Raw genomic sequence first — 27,531 nt, 5'->3', positions numbered from 1 at the left:
ATAAGGACCATATACAGAAACTGCACTACTATGAAAACCTACATTTTTATTTCTGCTGAGAAGTACAGTATCACTTTAAATTGAGCAAGAAGTCCTATTATATAAAGTAAGCAGGACAGTTAATATATGGGGTTACCCTTGTGTTTCTTTCCTCTTGGGATTAAGAAGAGATTAAGCAGACTGAGAAGCTGTCTGCTAATTGCCATAATTGTAACTAAAGTTTATAGAAAGTAAATGACCTAAAAATGAAGGCTTTTTCCAATGCAAATTAACTGAAGCAATTGGGATTCTGTAACTCTGGGCCTCACAATCACATCTGAATCTATATTTCTGCACTAGAATTTACAGAAATTTTTAACGTATTACAACCCTTCAAATTAAAACAGGTTTCAAAATTATTTACTCAACAGAGACCTGCATAGCTGAGAAATGTTTCAAGTTATGTATAGGGATCTTAATTCACTACCTGAAAGAATGATTTCATTTTTAACAAATATAAACTTGAGTTTATTTTCAAGAAACAAAACACCCATTTTGTCTACATAAAATCTCTCAATGGTCCTAAATCCAAAGAGTTAAAATGGGAAATTCTATGGTCAATCAACTCATAAAACTGTGTTGAGAGTTTTTTTTTTTTTTTTTTTACTATTTAGTAATACAAAAACCTAAATTACCAACTAATTATGAAGATAATATGAGATAAATAAATAGAGGTACTGTTAAACTTCTGAGCATGTAAAGCTAAGTGGAAGCAGGGAAAGGACATAAGTGGTAGAAGACAAGAATATGCCTGTACAAAGACCTTTCCCTACTCAGCTTATGGAATCGGCCTCCTCAGTCTCCTGTGAGCACAGGTGAGCTGAGACAGGTTCTCTGATAAAACTACCTTCTTCTTAGAATCACTGTTTCAATGGTAACTTTTTTTTTTTTTTTTACTAAAAGAACTAATCAAAACACACGTAAGAAATTAGATTTTTATCAATACACAAAAAAGTTTACTTAAAATCAGCTCAGTTACATATTTAAAAAAAGTTTCAGAACCTCTCCCCCCCAACTCCCATAAACTAAAATAGGTTCATGTGCAACCTACAGTCCAACCTAGGAGCATCTCTAGGTGATGGTCCGGGTTCTAGCTGACACACTTCTCTTGTCACTGAGAGACACTCACAAACAAAACACATCTCTTGCCTGCATGAGTAGGAAGGATTCACATAAAAGAGCTTCATAAAATATCGATGAAGGACAACTGGTGACATCAGAAGAGTTCCAGCACTTCAATCGAATATAATTCTCTATTATTCTTTTCTTGATTTAGTTTCTGCAGTTCACGAAAACTTACTTCAATCTTGTTGAGCTCGGAACAAATGCATATCTAAAGGAAAAAGTTTCAGAGTGACTTTTACCGTGACTCCTATAAGAACAAATCTTTCATGATTACTTATAGTTATTCCAAGATAAAAATTTTAAGGCTTAATTATAATTTAAGTGATACTTGGGTACAAAAGAGACTCGTATATATCAAATAATCACACACCTGGGATTTCACAAATTTGTAAAGACTTAATAGTAGCCTTTTTGCTTCTGGTATCATTACCACAACAGTAAAATTAGCATCCAGAAGTAGACATATCCAATCCATAATCTGAAGAGAAACAGGAAAAGGAGTTAAGATTTTAGATTTAATTTTGGGTTAATTCATTTTACAAAGTCCACAATTATATCAAACAGCTATAAGAGAAATTAGTCACCTTTATAAAAATCTAAACATTTAAGTTTAGAAATGGAGTAATTTCTAATCAATATAAAAATACTCTTCTTGGGCAGCCCCAGTGGTGCAGCGGTTTGGCGCCGCCTGCAGCCCAGGGCGTGATCCTGGGGACCCTGGATCGAGTCCCACGTCAGGCTCTCTGTATGATGCCTGCTTCTCCCTCTGCCTGTGTCTCTGCCTCTCTCTGTGTCTCTCATGAATGAATAAATAAAATCTTAAAAAAAACAAAACAAAACTCTTCTTGGGTACCTGGGTGGCTCAGTGGTTGAGTATCTGCCTTTGGCTCAGGTCGTGATCTCGGGGTCCTGGGATCGAGTCCCACATCAGGTTCCTTGCAAGGAGCCTGCTTCTCCCTATGCCTATGTCTCTGCCTCTCTCTGTGTGTCTCTCATGAATAAATAAATATAATCTTAAAAAAAAAAAAACCCAAATACTCTTTGATTTATACTTGTTATTCTACAAGCATAACTGAATTTTTTTCATAGCATTAACAAGTAAAAAGAAAGCCAGAGTGATATTTATTACAAAGAAGAGTGAGTACTGGTCTCTTCTTTTAAAAGTTTTTTAAATTGCGGCACCTGGTTCGTTCAGTTGGTGAATCATGGGCCTCTTGATCTTGGGGTTGTGGGTTAGAGCCCCATGTTGGGTGTAGAGATTACTTAAAAAATAAATTTTTTTTTAAAGATTTTACTTATTTATCCATGAAAGACAGAGAGAGAGAGAGAGAGGCGGAGACACAGGCAGAGGGAGAAGCAGGCTCCCTGCATGGAGTCCAACATGGGACTTGATCCCAAGTCTTCAGGATCAGGTCCTGGGCTGAAAGCGGTGCTAAACCGCTGAGCCACCCGGTCTGCCCTTAAAAATAAAATCTTGGAAAAAATAAAAAATAAAAATTAAATAAATAAATAAAATGAAAAATAAAATAAATAAAATAAAATAACAAAATAAAATTAAAATAAAATAAAAAATAAAGTAAAAGTAAATAAAAAATAAAATAAAATAAAATAAAATAAATAAAATAAAATAAAATAAAATAAATAAAATAAAATAAAATAAAATAAAATAAAATAAAATAAAATAAATCTTGGGCAGCTCGGGTGGCTCAGCGGTTTAGTGCCGCCTTCAGCCCAGGGTGTGATCCTGGAGACCTGGGATCGAGTCCCACATTGGGCTCCCTGCATGGAGCCTGTTTCTCCCTCTGCTTGTGTCCCTGCCTCTCTCTCTCTGATGAATAAATAAATAAAATCTTTAAAAAAAATAAAAATAAAAATAAAATCTTAAAAAAAAATCATTGGCAGTTACAGAAAAAGCAACCCACTCATCTCCTACTCTGAAACAGCACTATGCCCCAAGAATAGGGTGTTGTGTATATATATATTTTTTAAGATTTTATGTATCCATTTAAAAAAGAGAGCACACATAAGCAAGGGAGAGTAGCAGGGAGAGGAAAAAGCTAACTTCCTGTTGAGAAGGGAGCCTGACGTGGTGCTTGATGTCAGGACCCCACATTCTGACCTCTGAGCCGAAGATAGATGCCCAACCAACTGAGCCACCCAGGTGCCCCAGGGTGTGTGTATTAAAGATGAACTACCATGAACTAAAATACACTTTAATACTCTACATTTATTAAAGTAATCTACACAATTCTACATCTTCAGATGATGCAGTTAACATGCAAGTATCAGTTATAAAAAAGCATTAAAGAAACTAGTTATCCATCTAGGTGGAGAGGGGAAGGCTGATTTCTATCAAACTCCTTACAGCAAAATAAATTTTCTATGTATCAAGAAATTAAAGATGGAAAAAGAAACCATGAACATAGCAGGGAAAGAAAGGGTGGTTATTTTCATATTCTCAGAGTGGGAATGGCCTTAATCATGACATAACCATAAAGAAGCAAAACAGAAAAAGCTTAATAATTTTAAGAATTAAAAAATTTAAATAAAATTAAAAATTAAAAACCTTATCTATGGCAAAGATAACACTGAAAAAAGTAGAAGGTGATAGGAAAGAAGTACTTACAGTATACTCCACAAAAAAAAAAAAAGGCTAATTTCCTAAAACACAATTCTCATAAGCCAAAATGAAAAAGAAAATGTAATCGAAAAATGAACAAAGAACTTAACATGGCAGTTTACAAAAGGGAATATAAATAGGCAAGAAAAGATGCTTTCAATCCTTCAGAAAGGTACTGGAATTTTTAAAACTAAAAATGTAGAGTGCACCTGGGTGGCTCAGTCAGAAAAGCACAGGACTCTTGATCTCTGGGTTGTGTGTTCAAGCCCCACGCTGGGTGTAGAAAATACTTAATAAGAAGGAAAAAGTGTGTGTGGGTGATTATTTTTAAAAAAAATTTTTAAACTAAAAAATGTATGTACCCTTTATCCAGTAATTTCACTTGTGGGAATTTACCCCACAGGTGTTTTCTCATAATTTCACAAAAGTATCTATATAAAGATGATCACTGAAGGTTTGCTTATAATAGTAAAAACACTGTGAACAACTTAAATGCCAAATGGGACTGATAAATTATAACTCTCCATAAAATGAATAGCATTCATGGTTAAAAGTAATTAGGTAGGGGGGTACCTGGCTGGCTGAGAAGGAAGAGACTGTTAACTCTTGATCTCAGAGTTTTGAGTTGGAGCCTAATGTTGGGTGTAAAGACTACTTAAGGGCAGCCCAGGTGGCTCAGCGGTTTAGCGCCACCTTCAGTCCAGGGTGTGATCCTGGAGACCTGGAATCGAGTCCTGAATCAGGCTCCCTGCATGGAGCCTGCTTCTCCCTCTCCCTCTGCCTGTGTCTCTGCCTTTCTCTCTGTGTCTCTCATGAATAAATAAATAAAATCTTAAAAAAATAAAAAAAGACTACTTAAAAAAATTAAATTAAAAAAAAGGACTGAGGCAGATATATGTTAATTCCTTCAGAAGATGTTCCAAAACACAATACAGAATGAGAAAAGCAAACTGCAAATGGCATGCATACTATGATCTAATTTGTGTTAGAAAGACAAGAGGAAGATATGTTAGGGTAAAGAAAGAAAATTTCCAGACCAAAAAAAAAAAAAAAAAAAAAAAAAACTTTTTCTTTTAAAGGTTTTATTTAAAAAGTAAAATAAAATAAAGGTTTTATTTTTAAGGAATCTCTATACCTAAGGTGGGGCTTGAACTCATAACTCCAAGATCTGAGAGTTGCATGCTCTACAGAATGAGCCATACATGAGTCCCAAAAGAAACTCTTAACACTGGTTATCCCTTAGAGGGACTATGGGAGTGGAGATGCAACCTTTAGTATTATTGGAATATTTTAGTACAAAAATTAACTACTTAACAAAATTTTAAGTAGTCAAACTAAGTGCTTCAAGCACTTAATTAGAATAACATTCTTAGAACACAATGAATTCTTTAAAAAAATTTAAGTAATCTGTACACCCAATGTGGGGCTCTAACTCACAACCCCAAGATCAAGAGTCACATGTTCTCCTGACTGAGCCAAGCAGCCAGGTGATTCTAAACACAATAAACTTTTTAATGTTCTAAACTGGTTCTCAAATAAATATTATTTAAAGAATATCAGGAATTTCTCTGAAAACATTTTTTTCGTTAATCTTCTTTTAAGATTAGGACACTTATTATCACCTTCTCCCAAAGAGGCTAAGAAAATCCTTGAAAAGGGTCACAGTAAAGAATCAATAATTTTTAAAAAGATTTTATTTATTTATTCATTTATTTATAGAACGTGCACATATGCGTGCATCAGCGGAGGAAGAGGGAGAGAGAATCTCAAGCTGACCCCATAATCAGCATAAAGCCCCATGGGGGTCTCACAACCCTGAGATCATGACTCAGACAGAAATCAAAAGTTGGATGCTTAACCAATTGAGCCACCCAGGAGGCCCAAAGAATCAGGAGTTTAAGATGTATTTAAGTTCTCTAAGTACAGAATTATGGCTCTAAATCTATCTTACTCCAGTGAGGGAGGAGGTTCCTATGAACTAGAAGACAAAGAGAAATCAGTCACTGAATTCAAGTTCTGACATTATATATAACCTTATTATTATTTTTTTTTACAGATTTTTCCCAGTACCAAATTCAATTAAGGATTATCTCACCCCTTTGTTTATTGCAGCATTATTCACAATAGCCAAATTATAAAATCACTCGAAGTGTCCATCGACAGAGAAAGGAATAGAGGCTGTACATAATATACAGTAGAAGACTACTCAGCCATCAAAAAGAATGAAATCTTGCTATTTGCAGTAACACGGTTGCATCTAGAGGATATTATGTTAAGCAAATTAAGTCAGAGAAAGAGAAATACCATGATTTCACTCATATGTGTAATTTATAAAACAAATGAACAAAGAAAAAAGAGACAAACCAAAAAAAAAACCAAAAACCTCTTAACTAGAGAAAACAAAACTGTTGATTTCCAGAGAGCAGGTGGATGGAAGGATAGGGTAAATAAGTGAAGAGGATTAAGAGTTCATTAATCATGATGAACCCTGGGTGATGTATGGAAGTGTTTGAATCACAATACTGTACACCTGAAACTACTATAATACTGTATATTAGCTATACTCGAATCAAAATAAAAAGTAAAAAATTAAATTAGAAAAAAAACTAGCTTACCTGGTTCAGGGTTGGAGGGTGTAGCCCAGGAAGAGTCATGGTAGCATTTTCACTACACTTCAGATAAAGGAAATACAAATACTGGAGAAATAGCTGGGTAGGAAGAAAAAGGACAATTTATCACCTTGATAGAAAAATGTTCTCTCTGTATAAAGCTAACAAAGAGACTAAAGAATTTTAAGAAGCTACCGATTTTTTTTTTAAATTCATGATAGTCATAGAGAGAGGAGAGAGAGGCAGAGACACAGGCAGAGGGAGAAGCAGGCTCCATGTCGGGAGCCCGACACGGGACTCGATCCCGAGATTCCGGGATCGTGCCCTGGGCCAAAGGCAGGCGTGCTAAACCACTGAGCCACCCAGGGATCCGAAGCTACCAAATTTAATTATACATCAGGCAAATATACTAGAATCTGGGGACACAAAAAATGAGTAAAACGCAGTCTTTGCCATCAATGAAGAGTTCATTTGGTTTGGGAGGGGTGGCTGGGGAGCTTAATCTGTTTGCAAATAATAAGTAGAAGAGAGAAAATCCATCTCACAGCTATTTTTAATTTCTATTTTAAAAACAAAAGCACGGGCAGCATGGGTGGCTCAGCGGTTTAGCACAGCCTTCAGCCTGGGGTGTGATCCTGGAGACCCAGGATCGAGTCCCACGTCGGGCTCCCTGCATGGAGCCTGCCTCTCTCTCTATCATAAATAAATAAATAAATAAATAAATAAATAAATAAATAAATAAATCTTTAAAAAATAATAAAAACAAAAACACACACCAAAAACATACATACATATATACATTAATTCACTTATTTACTAAAAAAAAAATCTCTACACCCAACATGGGACTGGAACTCACAAGCCTGAGATCAAATGTCACATGCTCTACCAACTGAGCCAGCCAGGCACTTTTTTTTTTTTTTTTAAGATTTTATTCATTTATTCATGAGAGACGCAGAAGGAGAAGCAGGCTCCCCAAAGAGCAGGGTCCTGATGAGGGACTTGATCCCTGAAATTGGGGACTAAGACCTGAGCCAAAGGCAGATGCCCAACTGACTGGGCCACCCAGGTGCCCCAGGCATTTTTTTTTTTTTAAAGATTTTATTTATTTATTTGAGAGAAAGCATGTACACTGAGAGGGAGAAGCAGATTCCCTGCTGAGCAGGGAGCCCAATGCAGGGCTCGATCCCAGGACCCTGAGATCATGACCTGAGCCGAAGGCAGACACTTAACCAACTGAGCCAGGCATTTGTTTTTTAACTTAGATTAACCTGGCTTTCAGACTTGGCATCAGGAACATGCTAAGATCTGCCAAACAGAAGTCACTTGAATCCTAGGCACAATTTTTCAGCATAGGGACTGGGAAACAGTCCCTCTTACCGACCTGAAAGAACCTGATAACCTTTCAAATGCCCTAAAGCTGGTTAGGGTTAAGCAGTAAAATTTGAACTAGAAATAGGGGACACCTGGGTGGTTCAGTCAAGTGTCTGCCTTCAGCTCAGGTCATGATCCTGGAATCCTAGGATCAAGCCCCACTCAGGTTCCTGCTCAGCTGGGGGTCTGCTTCTTCCTCTGACCTTCCCTATCTTGTGCTTTCTCTCTAATAACTAAATAAAATCTTAAGAAATAAACCAGAAATAAAATTCTATAGGATGTCTAAGAATACTTACAGTGACATGTTGTGCTGGGATGTCTTTCAAGTGAGGCAGAAGAAACATTTCACTGTAAGCTGAATGAAGAATTGCATTTCTACTTATGACTAAAGGAAAACTTGTTTCAATAAAGTCTTTTCTACTGAAATTATGAGTAACTCCCTTCCCCAATGATATATTTTCTAAATTTATAGAAAGTTATACTTTTCTCAAAGAACTCTATCACTGAACTTCCTCATAATCACTAGAGGTCACCTGAAAACTTCACTCTTATAAGTGGTATTTATCAAGAATACTATTTTTTAGAATTGAGAGAGCTTCTGCCTTCACAAAGCTTCTTAAATCAGGTGTCATTAAGTTGTTTGCATATAGAATTGACTGTACTCCATTTTCTAGCAGAAACTGAAAAGAAAACTGGAAAATAGAAAAGAAAGCTTCTGAGATGATCCAATTATGCCTTAGTTACTGCTCAGCACTTGACTGTATGGAAAGAGACAATGTAGGGGAAACTGTTTCAAAGGATACAGCAGAGCTGCTCTCTTTGGTATCACAGGGCACGAAGTGGTCTCTTCTGCTGTGTCCTGAGGCTTTTTGTTTAACTCCCGATCACAGTTATCACAGTTTTCTTCTTCAGGATTGAAGCCATTGTGAAGAATTTCCGTTTGCTCTTCCATTTTCTCCTCTTGCACAGAATCAATATAGTCAGAAACTGATTCCATATTGATTTCTGCTTCTTGAAGACTGTCATCACTAATGCTATCATCACGTTAATTGGAAGAGAAATGAATTCTTATCACTGCATGAACTCACTGGAAAAATGTTCATTTTATAAGCATCAAAGTTTCAGAAATTGAGTAATGTAAAATATTAAAAATGCAGAAAAAGGACCATCAGCTTCTAACTTACCTTAAGAAAATTTTTAAGCAAGCACAGGTGACTGATTCAGGAATGTCAGGGAACTGTTGTAGACAGAGCTGTAACATCTGTACATCTGTCTTTTCTAAGGCAACTTCCATTAAGCCAGGGCACAAGCTAAGAGAAACAACCATGAATCATTTTTGTATATTAAGAAAAATCTCAAAAAAAAAAAAAAAAAGAAAAATCTCAACTGCAAATAATGTATAAGCTTTTACAGAATATGAATATTAGAATTGTAAAAAAGTCAAAAGAGTTATGCATAGAGAGTTTGGTATACAAAAACATTTACCTGTAAGAAAGCACATGTGTTCGGATAAGCTGCATCAGAGCGTTCCGGGGATAAAATGATGGTTCTACTTTATGTCTTCCCAGAAGTTCTAATACTATGTCCCCAATAATAGTATGAAAATCAGGGGTCTGCTTACTAGCCAAAAATTTACATAGTTCTTCTACAATGCGTTTTTCTGAATCTTTCTGAAAGGGCAGAAATAACAAGAGTTCAGTTTGGTACAATAATAAATGTCACTCTGAACTTAGCAGTTCCTTGCTCAACATTTTCTTCAATTGTCAACAGTATTTATGCATTCCTATGAAACTAGAGTTGATACTACAATTTGCTGCACAAAGATAAACTACAAAACATAAAACACAACAAAAAACAAGGCCAAGGTTTAGAAATCAAATTAAGAGGGTAAGTTACAAATATATTCAATGCAAAGGTGAAAGAGATAGTGATGAGGCCACCATCATTACAGTAACCTCCCAAAATGCTTAGTAAGAGACAACGAGCCAAAGTACTGGATGTCTCTGACAACCTTAACACACTAAACAAATGTTAGCTAGAGATATAAAGGTAGTTCATCATAATTAGAATGAAAACTAGATGAGATTTCTTTCAACCACTTGAGTTGATTTTTCTTATTTCTAGTATTGTATTTACCTTTATAGTTGACAAAAGTTGTTTGGATGGTGGAGGCTGTACACTCACTTCAATTTTTCTTCTCCTTAACTGCAATTAAATAAATTGATTAAGATCTTAAAACAATGCAAAAGATCCAAAATACACTTAGAAGAATACAAAATGTCCTAAACAGACTAGAATAGTACACATGCTCTAATCAAACACTTTTAAAAACATTTAAGTTTGTTACAATGAAAAGTGGGTTTATTTCAACTAACTTAAATACCTTTAAGACTTCTAAGGTTTTTGTTTTTTTAAACACAAAACAAAATCTCTATGTTCAGGAAGGTATTATTACTAATTGTGAACTGTCCATTTTCACACCTGTGTCTTACACACACCTATAAAAACTGGACTACCTGTGTAGTCCAGGTGTCAGTAACCTGATAAAAGATGTCAGGTTACTGGGTTCAAGATTCAAGTTGCCCTGTCATTAAGATCAAAGCTACAGGGCTCCCTGGGTGGCTCAGCAGTTTGGTGCCTGCCTTTGGCCCAGGGCATGATCCTGGAGTCCTGGGATCAAGTCCCATATCGGGCTCCCTGCATGGAGCCCGCGTCTCCCTCTGCCTATGTTTCTGCCCCCCCCCCCACCCATGTCTCTCATGAATAAATAAATAAAATTAAAAAAAAAAAAAGAAAGAAGGATCAAAGCTACAGGGATGCCTGAGTGGCTCAGTCCATTGAGTGCCTGCCTTAAACTCAAGCCATGATCTTGGGATCCTGGGATGAAGCTCATGTCAGGCTCCCCGCCCCTCTCCCTCTACCCCTCCCACCAGTCACATGTACACACGCTCTCTCAAATAAATAAAATCTAAAATATAATCAAAGCTATAAGAGTTGTACAGATATGAATCATTAAGATACCTTTTCCTTTCCTTTTTTTTTTTTTTTGATATCTGCATTAACATTTCTATCTCAACCACCAAACTTACAATTCTCTTCGACTGCTCTGAGTTCTGGGATCCAAATCCATACCCCCGAGATGTTTCCCAGTTTACAAAATGAGGCACAGTCTGAGTGCCTAAGAAAACACAAAGTATACAATTTCTTGAATTTTTTGACCTACTGTATTTAGCCAACCAAAGAACAACAAAAACAACCATTTGTGCATAATTCAAGAGAAGCTTTCAAGACCACAGAATTCTCCTGATAAACCCAGATCAATATGTCACAATACAGTATAAGAGGGCACTCTGAGGGACGCCTGGGTGGCTCAGCAGTTAAGTGCCTGCCTTTGGCCCAGGGCGTGATCCTGGAGTTCTGGGATCGAGTCCCACATCGGGCTCCCTGTATGGAGCCTGCCTCTCTCTCTCTGTGTCTCTCATAAATAAATAAGTCTCAAAAAAAAAAAAAAAAAGAGGACACTTTGAGGTCTTATTTGCTTAAGCATCATCCTTTGGCTCAGGTCAAGATCCCAGGGACCTGGAATCCAGCCCTATATCAGGCTCCCTGCTCAGTGGAAAATCTGGTTTTTCCTTTCTTTCTCCCTCCGCCTCCCCCCTTCTCGTGCTCACTTTCTAATAAATAAAATCTTAAAACAAAAACAAACCACAACCAATACAGTGTATGGCTGTGACCAGCAATGCTAAGCCAACATCTGAGACCACTAGTAAACCCAGGAGGGTAAAAGTATTAATGAGTTTGTCTGGGGGACTCTCCCATTGCCCCTGAAGTCAGAACCCTGATGTTCAAAACAGTGTAGCTCTTCAGCCTGCAGCAATACCTACAATGTAACTGTTCCCAAGGTAGATACCTGGGTCAAGGAAACATCAAAGAACAGCAGCAAATTTCAACATCAAAATTAAGCTCTGTAAACTGATGGTTGTAGAAATCTATGTCAAACTGGAACTTAATAAAATGGTTTATATTAATAAAAAATCAGAAGGTTCTGGGGCACATGGCTGTCTCAGTAGGTAGAGCTTGTGACTCTTGATCTCAGGGTCATGAGTTCAAACTCTACAATGGACACAGAAGTTACTTGAAAAAAACAAACAGGGGTGCCTAGGTGGCTCAGTCAGTTGAGCATCTGCCTTCAGCTCAAGTCACAATCCCAGGGTTCCCTGCTCAGCAAAGAACCTGTCTCTCCTTCTTCATTTACCACCTCCCACTCACACTCTTTCACTGTAATAAATAAAATCTTAACAAACAAACAAAGTTCCTACCTGGATCTTGACTATGCTTGAGTTTTCCAAGAGCACCTGCTAATGAAGATACTTCACACTTGTATGGAATCACAGTAAGAAATTTTCCATGTAGCATAAATAAATTTTCCCCATAATACCAGAGCTATAAAAAATGTTATAAAAAATAAGCAGTTTTTTTCTCTTCTAAGATCTGAGTTTCATTTATAAAAATAACTTGTAACCCCCTCCAAAAAATAAATAACTTGTAGTATGAGCAATCTTAATATAACAAAAAACAAGACAAAGTTAAGTTTCCAGAATAATCTTACATGTACAGCTTATTAAGTGAGTAGGTTTACAAAACTCTTATTTTTGCTCACATCTAAATGAAGCATAATTAAAAAAAAAAACAACACAATTTATTTATTCATGAGAGACAGAGAAAGAGAGAGAGAGAAAAGCAGGCTCCATGCAGGGAGTGTGATGTGGGACTCAATCCCGGATCCTGGGATCACATCCTGAGCCAAAGGCAGACGCTTAACTGCTGAGCCACCCAGGCATCCCAGGAATGAAGCATAATTATTTTTTTAAATTTTATTTACTTATGATAGTCATATATATAGAGAGAGGCAGAGACATAGGCAGAGGGAGAAGCAGGCTCCATGCACCAGGAGCCCGATGTGGGATTTGATCCCGGGTCTCGAGGATCGCGCCCTGGGCCAAAGGCAGGAGCCAAACCGCTGCGCCACCCAGGGATCCCTGAAGCATAATTTAAAGAATACTCTTTACTTCTAAAAATCTGACCAATATATGGCATTTCATTATTTAAAATTAATATTGCCACTGTCACACATCTATTAACGTAATAATTACCAAGGCTACTGTAACAGGGCGCTCTGTTAAAAATGTGGTAGATGAAAAAAGCAGAATTTAACATTCTATCTTATCATTCAAATTTAAAAAATAATAAAATATAAGATGGATATATGAACAAAAAGCTTTAAAGAACATGGAAATCAAACAAGTTTGTTAGAGTGGTAGAACTGTGAGTGGTTAATTTTGTTATTATTTGTTTAAATACAAGTAAGAATATTCTATGCTGTGGAATCTAGTCTCCTTCTTTAATCCCAATGATCTATAACACTGTATTATCTTGACTACATTTTATTTGTATACAAATATGCATTCACTAAAGAACCAATCCTTACTGAGCACCTTTGACAGACACTGAAGATAAAATGTATAACAAAATAGACAAGGACTCCTGCCTCAAGAAGTTTAGTCTTAAATTTTAACTCTTCAATAATTCTTATGCAAGGGGCACTAGGGGGCTCAGTTAAACATCTGACCCAATTTCAGCTCAGATCATGATCTAAGGGTGGTGAGATTGAGCCCTTTTCTCTTTCTCCTCTCCCTCTGTCCCTCTCCTCCTACTCATGCCAGCCCTCCCTCTTTTTTAGCTCTCTCAAACAAATCTTAAAAATTATTCTTATGTAACTCCATTATGTTTACCATATAATCTAAAAGATTAATTTATTAGGAAAAGTAATAGCCCTGGCTTATGGTTCAAAATACAGAAGTAGAGAAGACACCTGCCTTCGGCTCAGGGTGTGATCGTGTGGTACCAGGATCGAGTCCCGCATCGGACTCCTTGCATGGAGCCTGCTTCTCCTCCCTCTGCCTGTGTCTCTGCCTCTCTCTCTCTGTGTCTCTCATGAATAAATAAATAAAATCTTTAAAACACACAAACAAAATACAAAGATAGAGGCTCCTGGCAGGCTTCGTAGAGCATATGACTCTTAGTCTTGAATTCAAGCCCCACATTGGATGTAGAGAATAGTTTAAAAAAAATAATAAAAAATAAAGATATTTAAAAAGAAATACAAAAGTAAAAACATCAAACCAAGGAGTAGCTATGTTTTATTTATTATTCTTCCTTGATCTAAAATTACCTATAGTGTTTTCAAGGTGACAAACTTAATAAAAATTGAAATACCAAATTAAATATCTCATAGGTAAAGAATATTTTTCAATTTTTTTAATCAAAAACTGCCAAATCATTGAAATCTGGAGTCTCTCCCCTTATACTACATTTATCATGCATAAGATTATCTAAATTTGAAAATCTCCAAAGACAGAAACTTACTTGACCACTGGTCCCCTGTGGTAGCTCTTTGGAAGTCTGTAGTGTTTGAAATTTTGTGTTCCATATGGAGACGCATTCTGTAAAATAAGACATGCAAATTCAGATGTCATGCCACATATAAACATGAGGCTGACTGTGGTGGTGAAGGAAATGGGGAGATTAGGAAGAGTCCTAAGTACATACTTAAGTCTTGCTTTATTAGTATAAAACTGAGTAATGAAGACAGTGATTGGGTGCCTGGGTGGCTCAGTCAGTTAAGCATCTGCCTTTGGCTCAGGTCATGATCCCAGCTCCTAGGTTCAAGTCCCACGTCAGGTTCCCTGTTCACTGAAGAGTCTGCTTCTCCCTCTTCCTCTCCCTCTGCCCCTATCCCCTCACTCATGTTCTCTGTCTCAAATAAATAAATAATCTTAAAAAAAAAAAAAAGACTGTGATTGCCACAGAACCTCAAGGAAATGAGATCTTATAACAAGAAATGGGTATGTGTGGGAATAGGGGCATACAGGATATCTTATATACTTTCCCCTCAATTTTGTTGTGAACCTTAAACTGCTCTAAAAGAATAAAGTGTTAATAATAGTAATAATAATAAATTAGTAATAAATGTTGATATGGAGAGGGCTCTATGATCTCTCAGGTAAGTGAACAAATAAGGTGCACAACAGTATGAATGGTATACTACCATTCACATAAAAAAAGGAAAGAAAAATAAGTAGTAATACTTGTTTGTATACATGTGAAAACACTCTATAAAGAGACACTGAAAGCTCTAACAGTACTTACTGGGTTTTGGGGGTTAGAGTAGGAAGCAGAAACAGGGATGATGGTGGGGGGACAGAGGGGCAGCACAGCATAGTAAAAAGTGCCAGGACTTAAGAACAGTAAGGTATGTGGCCTAAGAAAAAGAATCATTCTATTTAGTTTAGTTATCTGATTTGTAAAATATAACTATTAAAGTTATTAAAGAGAGTATTAAAGTGATAATTACTTTCTCCCCCTAGTGGTGGTGTTGGAAGATTGATACAAACAATAAGCTAATAATATACATAAAATGCCTGGCACAGGATAGCTATGCTTTAACTAGTAGCTCCTATCTTAATAAGAGGGGAGAAACACAGGAAAAAAGTACACAAATAAGGATGGGTAAATTAAGTGTATAGTCAGTAGGGAGCCTGGACGGAATAAATTAAAGGATTCTTGCTCCGAAATTAGAGATTGGAGATGGTGGATGGAGTCTAGGCCACAGAGAGACCTGAACACTAGGCAGATTTCTTAGTTCTGTAGCATGGCCTGAAGATCCCAATCTTGTACTGGCTAGCAACAAATGTATTCTTCATGACAGACAAGTCTGTGTGTGTGGAGGGGTATTTGGGGGTGAGGTGAGATGAAAATGAGAATTATGCTCTGAAATCAGAGATGAAAAAGCATACTACTGGTCCCTGAAGTTTAAGCTGTCCAAGTCTAGTGGATTTCCATTCTTGTAATCTAGTCACTAAGCGATTTCCATTTCTTATAGTCTAGTCATCAGGCTATGAATTCAATTCTCTACTGCTAGGCTTACCAATGATCAAATGTCTATAGTTGACACAGATACTTGCAGTTTTTATTCCTTTAAGACATTAGTCATGAATAAGGTAGTGATACAAGGAAATGTCTCAAAAAGATGGGGCACCTGGCTGGCTCAGTCCGTACGACATGTGACTCTTGATCTCGAGACTGTGTGTTTGAGTGTTCAGTACAGAGAAACTAAAGTTAATAAAGTTAAAAAAGATTAACTAATGTAAGATGAAATCAAAGACCTATTCAAGAAGAGTTAGGAAGCTATAAAAACAATTTCAGTATAATGCTAAAGAAAATGAATGGGTGATAATAAAAAAGAAAATGAAGACTAAAAGGTACACTTTGAAGGGAAAATCCATAGAACATCTTAATTGAAAAAAAAAATTGATCAGATTTCAAGTCACCCTTGGAAGCTGGCAGTGGTGGTCCAAGGACTGCTATATGATCTTGATCCAGGACAGTGAGTGCAACACCATTTCGAACATTACCAGACACCACAGTCTTCAGCAACAGTGATCTAACCACTCTCTGATTTTTTTCTGGGTCATTCGGATGTATTGGTATCAAGCTTTTATATATACACCCATCAGAGCCTGTTGGAAACAAGTATTTCTTCTTCATTATCAGTTAAAAGACAGTTCTATATCTGTTAAAATTAAAGATACTAGAGGCTGTTTATAAGTTTTACCAATATGATACAGGATACAATCAGAAAAATAAACAAATTTAATAATCATATCACTCTATGCTTTCCCTTAAACTGTACCACAGGGGATCCCTGGGTGGCTCAGCGGTTTAGCGCCTGCCTTTGGCCCAGGGCGTGATCCTGGAGTCCTGGGATCAAGTCCCACGTTGGGCTCCCAGCATGGAGCCTGCTTCATGGAGCCTGCTTCTCTGCCTCTCTCTCTCTGTCTATCATGAATAAATAAATAAATAAATCTTAAAAAAAAAAAAAAAAAACTGTACCACAAACCTAAAACTGAGGGATAAATATTATTAATAAAACTCTCTGAGGCAGGCAGCCCAGGTGGCTCAGCGGTTTAGCGCTGCCTTCGGCTCAGGGTCTGATCCTGGAGACCCCGGATCAAGTCCCATGTCAGGCTCCCAGCATGGAGCCTGCTTCCCCCTCTGCCTGTGTTTCTGCTTCTATGTCTCTCATGAATAAATAAAATCTAAAAAAACAAAAACAAAAACAAAAAAAAACCCTCTCTGAGGCGCTTGAGTGGCTCAATTGGCTAAACATCTGCTTCAGCTCAGGTCATGATCGTGGGGTCCTGGAATGAAGCCCCACTTCGGGCTCCCTGCTTGGTGGGGAGTCTGCTTCTCCCTCTCCCTCTGCTCCTGCTAATAGTCATAAAAAAAACCAAACCTCTCATAAGAAATGTCACAATAGCTAAATACTTGTAATAACCTAAAATATGAGAGTAAATTCAGGAATGCAATCTATAGTCACTAAAAGGATATATCTCACATTCAAAATTAATCAGCATTCTGGCCTATATATGACATTTCTCTTGACTCCATCATCCGGAAAACCATATGAAATTGCTCTCTTTTGGTACCTCAATGGAATATTGGCAATTTTATTGTGGTTTTATTTTATTTTATTTTTTTAAAGATTTTATTTATTTATTCATAGACACAGAGAGAGAGAGAGAGGCAGAGACACAGGGAGAGGGGGAAGCAGACTCCATGCAGGGAGCCTGATGTGGGACTCAATCCCGAGTCTCCAGGATCACACCCAAGGCTGCAGGCGGCGCCAAACCGCTGCGCCACCAGGGCTGCCCTTATTGTGGTTTTAGATACATCATGAAGATTCTATGATCTTTTGGTTCAGGCTTCCTTATTTCAATATTCATTCAATAAGCTAAAACATAACTCATAAACTTTCATCTAACAATAAGTATATCTGGGGCATCTGGTTGGCACAGTTGGTAGAGCATACAACTCTTAATCTCAGGGTCATGAGTTCAATCCCCATGTTGGGCATGAAGGCTACTTAAACCAAACCAAACCAAACCAAACCAAACCAAACCAAACCAGTTTGGTTTGGCGCCTGCCTTTGGCCCAGGGCATGATCCTGGAGACCCGGGATCGAATCCCACATCGGGCTCCCGGTGCATGGAGCCTGCTTCTCCCTCTGCCTGTATCTCTGCCTCTCTCTCTCTCTCTCTGTAACTATCATAAATAAATAAAAAAATTAAAAAAAAAAAAAGAAGAAAAAACTTTAATATGATAAATGATGGGAACTTTTCAATAACCATTGTAAACATTTGTAAAAATCATCACAAAAACTTTTTAAAGATTTTATTTATAAAAAAAAAAAAAGATTTTATTTATTTGAGGGTTATCTGGGTGGCTCAGCGGTTGAGCATCTGCCTTTGGCCCGGGGTGTAATCCTGGAGTCCTGGGATCAAGTCCCATATCGGGCTCCCTGTATGGAGCCTGTTTCTCTCTCTGCCTGTCTCTGCCCCCCCTCTCTGTGCCTCTCATGAATAAATAAAATCTTACAAAAAAAAAAAAAAAAGATTTTATTTATTTGAGAGAGAGAACACGAGTGTGAACAGAGGGAGAGGGAGCCCAATGTGGGGCTCAATGATCTGAGCCAAAGGCAGACAGACACTTAACCAACTGAGCCACCCAGATACCCCCCACAGAAGATTTTTTTAATTTGGGTGGAGGGGATAATTCAGTGATAGGCATTAAGGAGGCCACCTGATGTAATAACATTGGGTGTTATATGCAACTGATGAACCACTAAATTCTACCTCTGAAACTTTTTTTTTTTTTTGAAAGATTTTATTTATTTATTCATGAGAGACACACAGAGAGAGAGGCAGGCTCCACATAGGGAGCCTGACGTAGGACTTGATCCCAGGATTCCAGGATCACGCCCTGGGCCGAAGGCAGGCGCCAAACCACTGAGCCACCTAGGAATTCCCAAAAAGACTTTTTAATTGGGATCCCTGGGTGGCGCAGCGGTTTGGCGCCTGCCTTTGGCCCGGGGCGCGATCCTGGAGACCCGGGATCGAATCCCACATCGGGCTCCTGGTGCACGGAGCCTGCTTCTCCCTCTGCCTGTGTCTCTGCCTCTCTCTCTCTATCATAAATAAATAAAAATTAAAAAAAATTAAAAAAAAAAGACTTTTTAATTGTGATAATATGAAAATAATGTTCTTGCTTTTTCCTTAATTCTCTCAAAACAACTTTAAGAAGAGCCATAAAAGATAGGAGGAAGAAGGTATCCACAACGGCTTTCTTTATCCTAGTTAGATAACATTGTAAGATTAGGGTTTTACTTTAGACCATTAGATAAACTCCAAGGCATCAACAAATCTATAAAATGCTGGTTGGCATAGGCCATGAATGCCTTGTTAGTTTCCTTTAGCCCACTTGCCTCCAACAATGTTCAAAGAGGGTACCCTAAAGCTTAAGGCTAGAAAAGAGGACTAAAGGGGCCACTCAATACCAACCTTAGGTATTTTATACTAATTGCAATATCTAAGAGCCTGGACTTATGATAATAAAAATAAAAGATAATTTCCCCCTTTTTATTGGTATTATATTATTATTTATTGCCTATGATAAACCTTAAGACATAAAAAAAGTTACCTGCAGAGAACCAGTGACTTAATGCATGACCAGATAGGGCAAACTGCATAAAGTAAAGGCAGACATGCTTTTATGGAAGCATGTGAAGGGAAGTGCTATAATAGAAAACTGCAAAAAACTAAGATTTTTTTTTTTAAATCTAAGATTCTAACTCAGAAAACCCACTATCCTGTGATAACCCTTTTACTACAATCTCAAAAACGTTACATAAAAACACTTACTTAACGACATCAAAGAGATGACTTTCCGATCCACAGATGCAGTGAACCTCTGTATGACAGATTTTTCTTCATGCCCAAGTAAGAGTGTGTATTTGCTTAAGGTACATGAGTTAAACATTTGTACATAAGCAAAGTAATTCCTGTGCTGTACAAAAAAAGGTTATTTTATTTAAAAATATTGCCATTTCAAGCAACTATATTTAAAGCCAGTTGTTGCTCTCTTCTAATTGTTTCAACGGGTGCTTTAAAAATATCTCTTATCCAATTAAAGTAAAAATGTTCTAAACAATATATCTTTGTAACTAGCAGGTTTTTTAGTACTTAAAAAAATACACAATAAAATAAAATCTTCTGAGAGAAATACTAAATCCCAATTTAGTTTAAACAGTAATGTATGTGAATTTGAAATGTCACAAAATAGGCCAGGAATTAAAGATACCACTTACTTTTTCTGTAATAAAGATTAAAACAGGATGCCTAAATACCATGAAAAATTTTGTCCACCTAAAAAAATAGAAAGAAAAATTATAAAATGCCAAATCACTGGCTGAGAGAAACCTATCAATCTTAATCTAAGAGAGTGTCTTTTATTAAATAATTTTTAGAGTCAAAGAGCCATCAGAGAACTTAATTCAGTGTTTTAAAATATACATCACAGAGAATTAGGAGGCATTTCTTTGTCAAAAGCATTTCTGGATTAAACACAAATTGCTTAACTTCCCAGAGGTTTAAAGACAATGTGAATTGTAAAGTTCCAAAAGGGTGGGCATGTCTCAGTATGCAATGACTTCCCCCTCCTCTTTAAGTCACTTTTGAAACTAGTGCTCTAAAGAAAACATTACAATCTCACCTGCCTTCTTTAAGTGACAGAGGGATATGAGGCAGAAGAAGGTAAAGGGCTTGTAACCAAGGCTATATAGTCAGATTCTGGCAAAGTGGCCATTAAAACTCAGATCCTGGGATCCCTGGGTGGCGCAGCGGTTTAGCGCCTGCCTTTGGCCCAGGGCGCGATCCTGGAGACCCGGGATCGAATCCCACGTCAGGCTCCTGGTGCATGGGGCCTGCTTCTCCCTCTGCATATGTCTCTGCCTCTCTCTCTCTCTCTCTGTGTGTGTGACTATCATAAATAAATAAATTAAATAAATCTTTAAAAAAATAAAAAATAAAACTCAGATCCTCTACCTATATCCACCTTTCCTAAATATTTACTCCAAACAGTTGCTCACACATTAGAGACATTCTACAGGGCTAAGGAACACCTGGTCATTGTCCACATTGTTCATTAAGTACAAGCCTTCCCTTTGACTTTTAGAAATTTAGTTTGCATCGAGTGGCCAGGAGGGGCAGCAAGTTAACTCAACAGGACATGTGACAAAATAATGAGGACCGGAGAAGTGTGAGATCATGAAATTTCCTTCTATCATTTGAGTGAGTCATTTCCCCAGTTTTATTCCAGAATCTGGGAAAGCAGGGAGCTCAAAGCACTATCATGATTTCACTAACAACAAACTCTACTTCTCAGGAGTAAGCGTTCTGATCTTGGCAGTCAGGGCAATATAACAGAAACAGAGATTTTGGTCTCATGGCATTACCCACTTTATCTTCAAATAGCTGATTATCCAGTTTTCTGTCATTAAAACAGGACTCACATGACCCTACAGTTTTCCCAATCACTGATCACTAAGAGGCTTTTGGAGGATGTTAATTTGGCCAATGGCATATAAATGGCTTTTAATTAAGGCTTTATTATATTTATAGCCAAAATACTTTTGAACAAGGCAAAGAATGTCCTAAAAAACATGCACAGTACATTTGTATTATGGAAAAAATTCACTCACAAGTATTGGAACTTACTTTATCACTTCTTCATCAGAGATAACAGTTTCAATTTTCTGCTGGGGCTCTGCAAGCAAGGCCTCTAAACCTCGAACAGCACCTTCCTTAAATAGCACTAAGGGTTCTGTCCCTTGTATTGAATGTATCCTATATACCTCAGCTGACAACTAGAAGAACATAAGAATGCATTAGTTTTTATTCTAAAATAATTCATATCTAAGAGAATAAGAACATTTATAGAAAGCTTATTTTTAAGAACTGATTTGTTTTTGTTTTCATTCTGCTTTATATGTTCCAAAGTCAAATACACAACATAAAATACATACAGAAGCCTTTTGCTCCTTTTCTGTCTATCCTATTCCTTGCTCTCCTCTTAAGTTATCATTTTTTAAAGATTTTATTTATTTTTTTAGAAGATTTTATTTATTTAGAGAGACAGAATGGGAAAATAAGGGAAGGGGAAGAGGGAGATAGAGAGAGAGAGAGTCTCAAGCAGGCTCTGTGTTGAGTGGAGAGCCCAATGTAGGACTTGATCCCACAACGAGTTCATGACCTGAGCCAAAATCAAGAGTCAGACGATTAACCAACTGAGCCATCCAGGTGCCCCCCTTAAGTCATGATTTTTATGAATTTTTGGTTTATCCTTCCATTTTGTGTACTGAAGGTTACGTACAATCTGGCTCTCCAAAATCGGAAGGTAGGGAAAGATATAAATGAAGACACCAATGTAGTTTTAAGCAGTTCAGTGCTTAGACTGATGCCATAATCACAACTACAGCCAGTGACTCTAAGAAAAGAAGTTAACCCCACTGTAAAATAAAGGATCACATTATTGCATTATTGCAAGGTAAATGAAGAGACTGGAAGGAACACCTGGGTGGCTCAGCAGTTGACCGTCTGCCTTTGGCTCAGGGCGTGATCCTGAGGTCCTGGGATGGAGTCCCACAACTGGCTTCCCATAGGGAGCCTGCTTCTCCCTCTGCCTATGTCCTGCCTCTCTCTGTGTGTCTCTCATGAATAAATAAATAAAACCTTTAAAAACAAAAAAAAGAAGGGCAGCCTGGGTGGCTCAGCAGTTTAGCGCCTGCCTTTGGCCCAGGGCGTGATCCTGGAGTCCTGGGATCGAGTCCCACATCAGGCTTCCTGCATGGAGTCTGCTTCGCCCTCTGCCTGTGTCTCTGCCTCTCTCTCTCTGCATCTCTTGTGAGTAAATAAATAAAATCTTTTTAAAAAAGAAGAAGAAGAAAAGATTGGGGTCAGGTGACAGTACAGTTAGCTAGCTAGAAGTTTCAAGAGTCCAAGTCATAACTGCCATTATATCTCAATCAGTTCTAAAGTTTGCCAATTATACTTAGAGTTAGACATTTAGAACTGGAAGCAACTTTCAAGGTTATCCTAGTTTGAGACCCTCAATTTATAAGTTAAAAAAAGTTAATTAACAAACTTTAGGTCAGGGGGACCTGGGTGGCTGAAGACCTTGATTTGGGCTTATGTCACGATCTCAAGGTTGTAAGAACAAACCCTGCATCTGACTCCTGGCTCACAGGGGAATCTGCTTGAGATTCTCTCTCACCTTCTCCTTCACACCACCCCACTTCGCCACTCACAAGCACACTCTCTCAAATAAATAAATAAATCTTTAAAAAACACACACAGGGACACCTTGGTGGCTCAGTGGTTGAGCATCTGTCTTTGGCTCAGGGAGTGATCCCATCCCAGGATCAGGTCCCACATCGGGCTCCTGCAGGGAGCCTGCTTCTCCCCTTCTCCCTCTGTCTATGGCTCTGCCTCTGTGTCTTTCATGAAATAAATAAATAAAATCTTAAAAGAAAAAACCCACACACACTTTAGGTCACTAGAAGAAAAGGCACAGTTACTCTAACTTCTTTTTTACTGTATTCTGTGCACTCCTAAAAGACATAATGCAGGGGCGCCTGGGTGGCTCAGTTGGTTAAGCATCTGCCTTCGGCTCAGGTCATGAGGCATCAGAACCTGGGACTGAGAACCACATCAGGTTCCCTGCTCAGTGGGCAGTCTGTTTCTCCCTCTCCATCTGATCCTCCTTCGTGCTTGTGCTCACCTGCTCTGTCTTAAATAAATAAAATCTTAAAAAAAAAAAAAAAAAACCCACATAATGCATAAAATTAGCAGGTTCTGGTCCACCTATTTTAAGAAAGGGCACAGTGAAGTTCTCACAAAGGACACACCATAAACATCTAAGCTCATGGAAATCACTGCAAATTTATCATTCAGGAATTATTTAAATCCTTTTCCTTTTTTTTTTTTTAAGATTTTATTTATTCATTCATGAGAGACACAGAGAGAGAGAGAGGCAGAGACACAGGCAGAGGGAGAAGTAGGCTCCATGCAGGGAGCCCAACATGGGACTCGATCCCAGGTCTCCAGGATCACGCCCTGGGCTGAAGACGGCGCTAAACCACTGAGCCACCCGGGCTGCCCAATCCTTTTCCTTTTTAAAAAAGATTTTATTTATTCATGAGAGACACAGAGAGAGAGAGGCAGAGACATAAGCAGAGGGAGAAGCAGGCTCCATACAAGGAGCCCGAAGCAGGACTCGATCCCAGGTCTCCAGGATCATGCCCTGGGCCGAAGGCAGGTGCCCAATGGCTGAACCACCCAGGCATCCCGAATTATTTAAATCCTTAATCTCGAGGATCCCTGGGTGGATCAGTGGTTTGGCGCCTGCCTTTGGCCCAGGGCACAATCCTGGAGTCCTGGGACTAAGTCCCGCATCGGGCTCCGAGCATGGAGCATGCTTCTCCCTCTGCCTGTGTCTCTGCCTCTCTCTCTCTCTCTCTCTGTGTGTGTCTAACATGAATAAATAAATAAATAAATAAATCTTAAAAAAAAAATCCTTAATCTCAGGTAATTAAAGTTTTTATTTGCTAACATATTAACTCATGAACTAAGATGTGTTCCAAGACACACTATAAGAAAACTACAATGAAAAGCTGATATAACTTTTATGCTTACTTTCACAGATGTATTAAGATAAATGAAATACTACATTATAAACTATTCTATCTCACCAATAAGCTAATAAATACATTAGAAAATCCAAAGACTTACTGTAGCTTTAAATACTTTATCCAGGTTTACATCTTCATTACTCCATATTCTCAAAACCTTAAATGAAAACACAGAAGTTAAAAAAGCATTCCACCTTCCACTTATACCTAAAATAGTTAATCAACATTTGATTTGTTGTGTATATTATTATATAAAAAGTTTTAAAACTCACCTTATTATCATGTACAACAATATACTCTCCGGTTTGAAAGTTGCACACAGCTGGACATGTTATAACTTGACCTTGTTTCACTGACCAGCTTCCCAAGGGTTTCTGATCAGAAACCTAGTGAAATCAAAATAACATACAACATTTGAAAATTCAATTTCAGACATCACAAGCAATTAAATTTACAATCAAGACAAAAGAAATCATTTAAATAATAACATTTAATAAGTTTCCTCAACTACAAAAGTAAGTATGGGTTGCCTGGGTGGCTCAGTGGTTGAATGTCTGCCTTCGGCTCAGGGTGTGATCCCCGTCTGGAGACTGAGTCCCACATCGGGCTCCCTGTGAGGAACCTGCTTCTCCCTGTCTATGTCTCTGCTTCTCTCTGTGTCTCTCAGGAATAAATAAGTAAAATCTTAAAAAAAAAAAAAAAAAGTAGTCACTAAAAGACAAACACTGTATGATTCCACTTAAGAAAGAAAATATTCTCCAAGCATATTTAAAAAAGAAAGAAAGAAAGAAAGAAAGAAAGAAAGAAAGAAAGAAAGAAAGAAAGAAAGAAGAATAGAATGGTGGTTGTCAGGGACTTGGGGAATAGGGAATTATTGTTTAATGGTATAGGATTTCAGTTTTCCAAGATGAAAGTAGTTTGGGAGATGGAGGGTGGTAATGGCTGCACAACATAAACATACTTAATACCCTATATGGTACACTCAAAAAAATGGTTAACATAGTAGTTTTATGTTGTATCTTACTACAATTAAAAATATAAAAAACGGGGGGCTCCTGGGTGGCTCGATCAGTTAAGCAGCTGCCTTGGGCTGGGGTCACGATCTCGGGGTCCTGTGAGGCTCCTAGCTGGCTCCCTGCTCAGGGGGGAGTCTGCTTGTCCTTCTTCCTTTGTCCCTCCTCTCTGATCATGTACTCTCACTCTCTCTAATAAATAAATACTTAAAGATATAAAAAATGTAGGGATGCCTGGGTGGTTCAGTCGGTTAAGTGTCTGCCTTTGGCTCAGGTACTGATCCTGCAGTCCTGGGATGGAGCCTGCCTCCAGTTCTCTGCTCAGCGGTTAGCCTGCTTCTCCCTCTCCCTCTGCTGCTCCCCCCGCTTGCGCTCTCTTGCTCTGTCAAATAAATAATCTTAAAACAAAAAAAAACAATTAAAAGTAAGTACACATTAAAAACTTTTAAAAAGTGGGCAGCCCGGGTGGCTCAGCGGTTTAGCACTGTCTTCAGCCCAGGCGTGATACTGGAGACCTGGGATCAAGTCCCATGTCGGGCTCCCTGCATGGAGCCTGCTTCTCCCTCTGCCTGTGTCTCTGCCTCTCTCTCTGTCTCTGTGTCTCTCATGAATAAATAAATAAAATCTTTTAATAAATAAATAAATAAATAGATAAATAAATAATAAAAACTTTTAAAAAGTAAAATGAAAATATAAGTTACTAAAAGAAAAAAGGTAAATACTTTTTAAGTAAATAGTACAGTTAAAAAATGGGATTCCGCTATGCCTTTGATCATGCCAATTCCAATCAGCCACTGTACTGTTATGCAAGAATCGCAAACTTTTTAAAAAGATTTTTTATCTATTCATTTGACACAAAGAACAAGCACATGCAGAAGGAGCCACAGGCAGAAAGAGAAGCAGGGTCCCTGGTCATCAGGGAGTCCCATGTAGGACTCAATCCCAGGACCCTGGCATCATGACCTGAGCCGAAGGCAGACGCCCAACTGACTGAGCCACCTAGATGCTCCGGAATTGCAAAATTTCAATTCCACTTGACAGTCGAGGTACAAACCAACAGCGTCATCAGAAGAGTCAAGACCAGCAGACACTATAAGGAATGCTGGCAACCCGTTCCCAAAACTTCCAAGTAGCTAGCTAGCTTCTTAAAGACACAGGAAACTATGTTCAGCAGTTCAGATAAAAAATAATTACTTTCTAGGAGACCAGTGAAAGCAAAACTGTTTAAAAGGAGCTTTGAGAAAAAGATTTCGGATAAAAAGTGGGCGGGACACGTACAGAGCCTGCCCAGGACTCATCCCAAGGATCTACCGCCTGTGGTTGGCAATAGCTCAATCGGAATCAAGATTCCAATCAAGCCATCAAATCAAGCAAAACAACTCGCAAAACTTTTTTTTTTTTGCCCCAAGGAGAGGGAAGAATTATACGGGATGGACACAAAGCTAAACCACTCTTCCCACGCTGCCAGTCACTCTCCCCCGCGCAATCTCCGTTGAACGCCCCCGCGGGCAGCCAGAGTAACGAGGCAGCCCGGGAGGGGACCTGAAGGCCATCACCCGGAGATGCGGAGATGCGCAGCGAAAGCACAGCTTTCCTCTCTGAGGCTAGCCCACGTGCACTGAGACGCTCCGCCGCCTGCAAGTCGGGTCTATGCCTCTCCCTCCAGGAAAACCACCAAGTCCTATTCTAGACCTCATTTAGCTTCTGGAGAGGCCGAGTCTGCTCCCCAATAAGCCGCTCGATGACCTCTTTCCTGAAGCCGTGAGAAACCTGCGGCTCTGGCTCAGTGCTCGGAACCGGGAGAGACCTCAGCGCGGGCTCTCCGATCATATCGCCCTCACCTTATAGAGGATGACGGTCCTGCCGCCGTCCGTCACTAGAAACTGGTCAGGTCTGTCGCTCTGCTCCACGCCTAGGAGTCCGTGAGGCCCGGCACCCAACGGTACCGCGGACAACGTGAAACCCTCCTCCAAGGCTGCCATTTTGGGCAAACCTGCGGACTGCCGCGCATCCCTCCCGGCAGGCTTTGCGCTTTCTCTCGCGAGAACTAGGAGCCCGACCGGACGGACGCTGGCCAAATAAGAAACCTGTTTGCTGAGCCGGCGA

At 38.6% G+C, this 27,531-nt stretch overlaps 1 protein-coding gene across 2 annotated transcripts; it reads right to left on the bottom strand.

Moving 5' to 3' along the window:
- Positions 1-967: 967 nt before the first annotated feature.
- Positions 968-27,531, bottom strand: NOL11 (nucleolar protein 11). 2 transcript variants are annotated; one of them, XM_072781099.1, is made up of 18 exons: positions 27,267-27,531; positions 24,685-24,798; positions 24,513-24,569; positions 21,441-21,589; positions 20,033-20,090; positions 19,587-19,731; positions 16,158-16,346; positions 14,194-14,270; positions 12,087-12,210; positions 10,857-10,945; positions 9,904-9,972; positions 9,253-9,437; positions 8,952-9,077; positions 8,571-8,801; positions 8,064-8,142; positions 6,400-6,492; positions 1,535-1,642; positions 968-1,372 (listed from the first exon to the last, which is right to left on the bottom strand). In XM_072781099.1, the coding sequence occupies exons 1-18, from the start codon at positions 27,405-27,407 to the stop codon at positions 1,256-1,258; spliced, it is 2,151 nt and encodes a 716-aa protein (XP_072637200.1). In that variant the 5' UTR covers positions 27,408-27,531; the 3' UTR covers positions 968-1,255. The 2 variants fall into 2 exon arrangements, with proteins under 2 accessions (XP_072637200.1, XP_072637201.1); XM_072781100.1 differs by lacking the exons at positions 10,857-10,945; positions 12,087-12,210.

This window comes from Canis lupus, chromosome 16, assembly GCF_048164855.1.
Source record: "Canis lupus baileyi chromosome 16, mCanLup2.hap1, whole genome shotgun sequence".
Lineage (NCBI taxonomy): Eukaryota > Metazoa > Chordata > Mammalia > Carnivora > Canidae > Canis > Canis lupus.
The sequence above is the reverse complement of the archived record's forward strand: the minus strand, read 5'-3'. Positions and strand labels throughout refer to the sequence as shown.